This window comes from Podarcis muralis, chromosome 17 (assembly GCF_964188315.1).
Source record: "Podarcis muralis chromosome 17, rPodMur119.hap1.1, whole genome shotgun sequence".
Taxonomy (NCBI): domain Eukaryota; kingdom Metazoa; phylum Chordata; class Lepidosauria; order Squamata; family Lacertidae; genus Podarcis; species Podarcis muralis.
In genome coordinates this window covers 32844211-32851872 of record NC_135671.1, presented here as the reverse complement: position 1 = coordinate 32851872, position 7662 = coordinate 32844211, and the positions used below count along the sequence as shown (strand labels likewise).

The window sequence follows — 7662 nt, the reverse complement described above, 5'->3', positions numbered from 1 at the left end:
CAACTGAGCTGCTTGTGCATTTTCAGTAGTTTTGCTTTTTAACATCTGAATAATTATATGCACAATTATACACAAAAATATGTAGATTATGCATACAATATGTATAAAAGAGTCGGACTTCATTTCTGCGGGATAATTTTGTTTGTGTGTGCATACATATACACACATATATGTATACAATATATACAACATGTGTATACAACATATACATACAATAATGTGTATAATAATGCATATAATATGCAATAAATGTTTGTATTTCTAGCAGAACTGATAAAGAATTAACTTGCTTTTCATTGTGATCAAGGAGCAACTCAAGAATTAGAAAAGATTCATGCAGATAAGCTCAACATCAAGATTTTCAAAAATTGCATCCCTAAGCTGAGATTTCTCATGAACAGATCCCTACTTTTATGCTGCTGCTTTTTCCATTGATGTTGCTCCCTAATCACCTTTGAGAGCAGCCTTCATTGGCTGAGTTTTGTTGCAATTTCTTTGTTCAATTTAAAATAACATTAATCCTGCCACCTTTCATTTTAGCCCATTCCATCTTCCTTTGCATTTAGCTGCCACAGAGAACAAGTTTCCTGCCATGATTCTACCTGCCCAATGCAGCCAGCAGCCAGTTATTCTGTGTAACTGCCTTGCTATCATCCGTATTCCCTGTTCCACCATCTGTCTAGTTGTGTATCAGTGTGTAGGAGGAACTTCAGCCACACAGGAGAGTCAATCCCCAGTCCACAACAGCTGGTTCCTTTTCTGACTCCCCTTCCCCATTTCCCTGTTAGTTACTAATGTTCCAGTTATTCCCAAGGAGAGGAATTGCCCTTTTGCCCTCTTGTGCTTGGGGGAAAGTTAGGTGTTATTGTCATTATATTTATTTGTAAAGTGCCTCCAATGTGCAATGCAATGCAAGTGGAATAAGACAAGTCCTTGTCCTAATGAGCTAATAATCTTAAATTAGATGCGGGGAGGAGGAGGGGAAACAATAAAGGGCATAAAAGGATGGGAGAGGGCATGTAATTGTAGATGAATATTTTAAAAATGTAGCTCCCTGTGCTTGTACTTTATTTTGATGATGGGTGGCGGTGGCGTTGATTAAAACAATTGTGTAAAAAAATATAGATTTAAGGCAGAGGACTTCAACATCTTGTCACAAAATATGATGGGGGATACATGCACATAAGCAAAGGTACCCCCCTCAATGCCTGCTGTGTGTGTGTGTGTGTGTGTGTGTGTTTGTATGTATGTGTGTGTGTGTGTGTGTGTGTGTGTGTGTGTGTGTGTGTGGTATATATATGGAGAGAGAGAAACAGACAGAGAGACACACACACTTATTGCATGCCTATAGGTAAACATGCACGGATGTGGAAGACACGCAAGATGCGTAACACACACAGGTGTGTGGCATGCCCTGCTCAGATCCCTCTGCATCTGCTTTCACATCTTTGCAAATTCTCACCCACCTGTGCTCTTGTGGAAAAAGAGCAGTTTCCTCACCCTGCCAGGGTTGAGAGAACCCTCGATTCCAACAAATGAGACAAAATGGCGCCCCTTCCCCTTATAGCAAGGATGTCGGGGTGGGTGTTTCTGTTGAGTATAAGCATCAGTTGGGCTGTGTAGAATGGAAGCAGCATGGCATGGGGTTGTTACTGACATCTCTTTCTGTCCCCCCTTCCCTCTCTCTCTCTCTGTCTCTCTCTCTCTCTGTCTCTCTCTCTCTCTCTGCTTCTGTCCATCTGTCCTTACACTCTCCAGGAAGCCCCCGTGCCACAGCCTCGGCCCTGCACTTCCCATCAACCTCCATCATCCAGCAGTCCAGCCCCTACTTCACACACCCGACCATCCGCTACCACCACCACCACGGCCAGGACTCGCTGAAGGAATTTGTGCAGTTTGTATGCTCGGACGGCTCAGGCCAGGGCTCCGGGCAGGTAAGAGCCATGCACCTCAGCCCAGGGATGCCGGCCTGTCCAACCAGAAACCCCCACCCTACAACCCTTCTCCACCTCCTACCCCTCTCTGTCTCCCTCCCTCCCTCTGCCTGTCTGCCTGTCTGCCTGCTTGCCTAGGGCACATGGAAGTCAGTAGCACAGGAGGCAGGATTACCAAGGCCCCTGGGTCTGGAAGAAACGGGGTCTTTTTTTCTTGAAGGAACGGTCTGACTGACACTGGCTTGCTCTTGGCAGCTGACATTGGCCTCTGAAAATAGACAGTGTTCCAAGTTACAACGTTCAGGCTAGGGAGAACTGCCCCGAGGGCACCAAGGATATTGGAGCTTGCTTTGGAGGGTGGATAAGAGGAATATAATTTATTCAGAAGACGGGCTTCTTTTCTGCTTGTCATTCCGCCTTGTGTGGGACATGACCTCCAAAGGGAGGGCGCATGTCTGTATGGCCCAGACAGGCTTTTCCCCCCGTTGCCCCATTTTCTTGCCCCTCTCCTATCTGCCACCCTCTTTTCATAGGATATATTTCTGAAGGGCTTTGAGTGTTCTAAAACCTGGAGTATTCTGGATTCTGTGGTACAGGAGGAGATCCCAGAGGGCTGTACTGAGCACATGCTAGAATGTGGAACCTCTGTGGAATTGGTGAAGGTTACAGAGTGACAGGATTCAGAGATGTCAGGTTTTGCAGAATTGTTAGATGGCAGAAGAATTCATGTACCTAGAAGATGGAACTTTTCCGTGCACCATGGGCTTCAGAAAGTGGGACCTTCTGAGACGAAGGTTTGAAATGTACCTCAAGTACTTGGTTTGTACTAGAAAATATGCTTTAGGTGATAAGTTTCACCTCAGAGGTAGTCAAAGGGAGCCCTTCTGACTGGCATGTGAGGAAGCAGGATTGCGATGAGATGCAGCATTGCCTCCCACATCCTGTAATGCCTCAGCCCAGTACAAGTTTTGCAGGCTAAGAAGAATATTGGAAGAGAAATGTTCTTCATCTTTAAGCCTCCTTTTAATGAAGATATTGGACCAAAGTTGCTTCCATACTAGACCTCTGCTTTACCATCATTTCCTAGAAGTGAAATTGAAACTGAACTGCCAATTGATATACTATAATGTTAACCAGCAATGCCCTATCCTATGATCAAGATTCTTCTATAATGCTATTTATGCACAAGTCAGTCACATCGAGCAGATGTTCCCCTATAATGCTAATTAAAAGTATCATCCTTGTATATTTTGCCCATTTTATCACTTCTTGTTTGGTGGTGAATTGCCCCATAATTAATCAGCTTCTATTTCCTGCAGAGTAAGTGTGCTTTAAAATACTGGTTTCCTTCTATTTCCCCCCTCTCCTTTTCTTTGCTTTATAGCAGAATAACAATATTTTGCCCTCAGAAAGAAAAGAAAAAATAATGCAAGTAAATCAGTAGTGTAAATCACAGGAAACAGAAGCTGAGTAAAGGGATAGTTCCTTACTATCCCACAGCTGCACTGAAAACAAAGCAATGACTGAATCTACAAACAAGAAGCTTTTGATTAAAAGCACAGTATCCCTTAAACACATCAGTAGCACCTTGCCTGTCAAGCATGGTGCTACAATTACCTTTTACATCATAAAAATGGCTGTATATTAGGTTTGAAAAACTCAGGATGGCTTCACAGACGGTGCTGGGAAGCAAGGATTTGGCAACAATATTACGTGGACTCCTTGTTTTTAAAAGGTCAACAAAGAATGGCAATTTCAGAATAAAGGGCTAGTGTGGAAGCAACCCAGCTGGCACAAGCTCCAAAGAGCCTTTAGCCTACCAAGAAATATTTTGGAAGAGTAGCCATGTTGCCACAAGGCAGCAAAAAGACCAAGCCAAGCTGCTAAGTTTCTAAGGTTCCCCAGCACCTTTTGTCTTTGGTCAAACCTAGCATAGTTTCCAAGTCAGATTTAACTGTTCTGGTTTAGCCAAGAGTCTCCACCATTCACCAGAGCATCTGGAGTAGCAGTGAAACTGCTACAGAGATCACACAATAGAAACACTGGCAAAACTGAAAGCCAAGGCGACGCCATGAAAAGGCTTGTGATGGCTCATCCTCATGGTCTACGTAATCCTTGTATCCCATGTTGGCTCCTGCTTCACTGAGAGCACATAGCACTGGACACCCATGCAGAATGAAGATGGTCATCCCTTGAATCCTGCTAGGACCTCAGCCAGATTAAAGAATCTGATGGTGTAGGAAGATCAAGAAATCCAAGGAAATAAAGTTGGTGGGTTGCAGAAGAGATTCAGGGGGGTCCATTCACTATGGTTGCTGAAGAAGGGAGCGATGGCCGCTGTTTCTTTTCAGGGCTAAAAAAGTAAGGAACCAATAAAATCACTTCAGATGCCACACCTTCAAAACATAAAGCCGTTTTTTCTCTGATTTAAGTCCTACCCAGGAATCCCATGCTCTTTCCACGGACTTGTCATAAGTCTTGACATATGGGGTCCTATAACCACCATTCCTTCACTTCTTGATACACATGGCAGGGAAAAACTGAGCTGGGAAAACAGTTTTTCCAAAGCTGCTGAAATTAGATTTGTGATACATGAGGTGTTTTCTTGTATCCCCAGCTCACCAGCTCTGTGACGTAACTGAATTTCAGGGTTTCTTTATTATTTAAAAGGCGTCTAAGATTTCTCTTTCTGTGGCTTAGTGCTAAAATTTAGATGCTACAGGTTCCGAATCTAGAAGGTGGACCTAGATGGGTGCTACAGAATCTCACAACACTTTCTAAGGACCAGATACTTGATTTTTGGAGACGTGTTTAGCATTTGCTGAGATGGAGACGAGAAATCTTGTATGTACACGAAGGCATTTTATCAGCTCGTGGTTCTTTGTGAGCAAAATGTACATATGGTCCTTTAAGTCTACATTGTTAGGATCCAAAGCCTACAGACGGAAAGCTAAAGAGAGTCAAAAAGTATCCTCTCAGTACTAAGTCACTTATTACTACAGTCATTCTCTTTGGGCAGCCATATTGAGTCACAAGCTGCCCTAGTTGATGGGCTGTCTTAGGGCTACAATGCCATTCCAGCCAGGCCTCAGGGTGGCCAACGGAGAGCACATTCAATTGCTAATTCCTGAGCTGTATCCTTTGACAACGCAGCTTGCAGTGATATGCGGTAAGACATAATTCCAGTCAAAACTGTGGTTTCAATGCCTTGCCATCAGAGTGGAAGAATCCTTGTTCAGACTGCCAGTCGAGCAGGAACACAGGGAGCCCCTGGATGATGATTAAGGCTGCCTGAGTCTCTTGTGGCAAGCAAGGAGAATGTACGTGCTTGAAAGTTAGGAGATAGGGAGAGTTTGAGGGAGGCAAGGGGAAGATTTAAATTCACAATATGATTTTTTAAAAAGAAGACGGGGGAGAAAAAGACCTTCCCTCTTGAAAAACAAAACAAACAAAAACACCCTAAGAGCCGCCAGCAGCAGATACTGCATCTTTAACGTTGCCTTGTCTCGTTCACGCATCACTGTATTTATGTTGTTCGCAGCCTAACGGTAGCGGCCAGGGCAAAGTCACGGGGTCATTTTTGCTGCCGCCGCCACCACCTGTGGCCAGACCAGTGCCCCTTCCAATGCCTGATACAAAATCCACCAGCACTAACCCAGAGGGCGGAGCGCCGACACCAACGTCACCCTGTAAGTGGACCCAAGCGTAACCCAAACCACCGAGCGAAGCAAAATAAAAACCCACCTCTTCCCCACCCACTCACACACCACCAACCCCTTCGCTAGGGGTTGAGCAGGGCAGAAAGGACGTAGTGGGCAGGAGGAAAGAGGAGCCGAGGAAGGGCAAAGAAGGAGAAGCAGAGAAGAATGCACACAGGTGTGGCAGAGGCGGAAGGAAGAGGCACCTCAGAGAAGAAAGGGATGCAGAGCGTTAGAGAGAGCCGAGCGGAGGGGTGAGAGGGGGACAAGCAGCAGAGAGAGTGAAAGGGTGGGCTTGGGGGCACCATGTCGTCATCATCAAGTCTTGTGCTTTATACTTGTTTTAAAGGTTGAAACACCCCATCTGATCCCTTCCCCAGCTGCCATCAAACCCTCCCACCTTCCATCCCATCCCCCAGCGTTTAAAGATGCAGTAGGCTGCCAAGCTCCGACACCTTTAATTTTTTTATTATTATTATTCATTAAGTTGTTGGTTGTCATGGTGGCTCCTGGGTAGGGTTGGGTTTTGGGGTTTTTTGTTGGTTCCTTCTTTTTTTTTAAGGGACAGAAAATCAACTGCACATATTAAATTCTGAGAAGAAGAATCACTGCTAGGTGTTTTGCTTTTCATAATACGAGGGAGGGTTGTGTTTACAGGTGTTCATCTGGTGCCTGAAAAATCAACTTCCATTGAGATCCATAGCAAGCTTCCTGTCATGCCCTAAGTTGTGGTCTGTGCTTTTTTTCCTGGAGAGCGTCTGCCTGCAGGGGTGCGGAGGCAAAGTAGGGAACTAGGATTCCCTGAGAATGTCCCCAGTGTTTTGTGAGAAACGAGAGGCCAGACATTTGACTGTCCCACCTTCAGGAGGGCGGCTGTGTTATATGACTCAGGGTGGTGGCGATGGTTGTGAGCCAGGATGCCTGGTTCTGTTCTCATCTTTGGGGGACGTGGTGGGCCCACCAGATCTATTTGAGGCGGGGGGGGGCAGGATCCCTGGCTTCTCCCATTATGAAGTAGTTGCCTCTCGAACTTCCTTGGCTTAGGTGAGGCCCCTTGGGAGAAAGGATCGGCTACCACTTCCATTTTCCTTTTGTTTTCTCTCCTTCCCTTTCTTTTCCTTTTTCCTTTTTTTTCTCCTTTTCTACATCTGTGCTCATGGCATTGCTCACTCCCACGCTGTTCATATTCTCCATTAAATTGATGGTGGTGCTGTAGGGGGTGGGGGATGTGAGTGGCGAACAGGTTGTAGGCATGGCAGGAGATGCTCTAGTCTCGTATGTCTGGGTTGCTACCTTTCCCATTGTTTAGGAGGGCTAACAAAAAAAAAAAAAAGTCAGGAAGTATGTGAGGCACTGTGGTTCTCTGTGAGGTTGAGACCAGGCACCTCCGGGTACTAAGAGCTAGTCCACATGATCAGTAGACTCAGCGTAAAGTGCTGGTGCTGGCCTGAACCCTGTCAGACCGCAAGCGTGGGAACTGAATTTATTTATTCGATTAATTGTTCATTACACTTATATCCTTCCTTTCCTCCAATGAGCTCAAGGTGACCCACAGATCCCTCTCCATTTTATCCTCACAACAATCCTGTGAGGTAGGTGGAATGCTGAGCAGGGACTGACTAGTCCAAGGTCAACTAGGGAGTTTCATGACTGGAGTAGTGATTTGAACCCAGGTCACACAGGTCAAAGTTCAACACTCTAACCAGTAGGCTAAACAGTCTCTTGTTGTTCCTGCTGCTGTTGTTATGAGCCTTAAATTGAATGAATGCTTGAATACTCCCTTATGTGAAAAACAACAACCACCAATCACCTCCCTCCCTTATGTTCAAAATCAGCATGTCAGCAAGAAGACTGAACCATTATCTTTCTTTTTTCACTTGCTCATTTTGTGTATGTGTGTGTGTGTATTTATTTATTTATTTGAAGAGGAGGAACATTAAAATATCCAGCCCTCTACCCACAGCCTGAAGCACTACAGTCCGGCAACAGATATCCCACATGAGTCTGCTGATGGTGCAGCTCAGCTCTGT

At 45.2% G+C, this 7662-nt stretch overlaps 1 protein-coding gene across 8 annotated transcripts in view; it reads left to right on the top strand.

The window, feature by feature from the left end:
- Positions 1–7662, top strand: part of NFIX (nuclear factor I X) — a 254720-nt gene that overhangs the window by 226404 nt on the left and 20654 nt on the right. For 4 of the 8 annotated variants that reach the window (XM_077921269.1, XM_028711582.2, XM_077921268.1 and 1 more), the window contains 2 exons: positions 1759–1934; positions 5476–5623. The exons of 2 other annotated variants lie outside the window; for them this stretch is intronic. In XM_077921269.1, coding sequence (XP_077777395.1) covers positions 1759–1934; positions 5476–5623 — 324 coding nt within the window. The remainder of the gene's footprint in view (positions 1–1758; positions 1935–5475; positions 5624–7662) is intronic. 2 more of the 8 variants (XM_077921272.1, XM_077921271.1) reach the window with 1 other exon arrangement.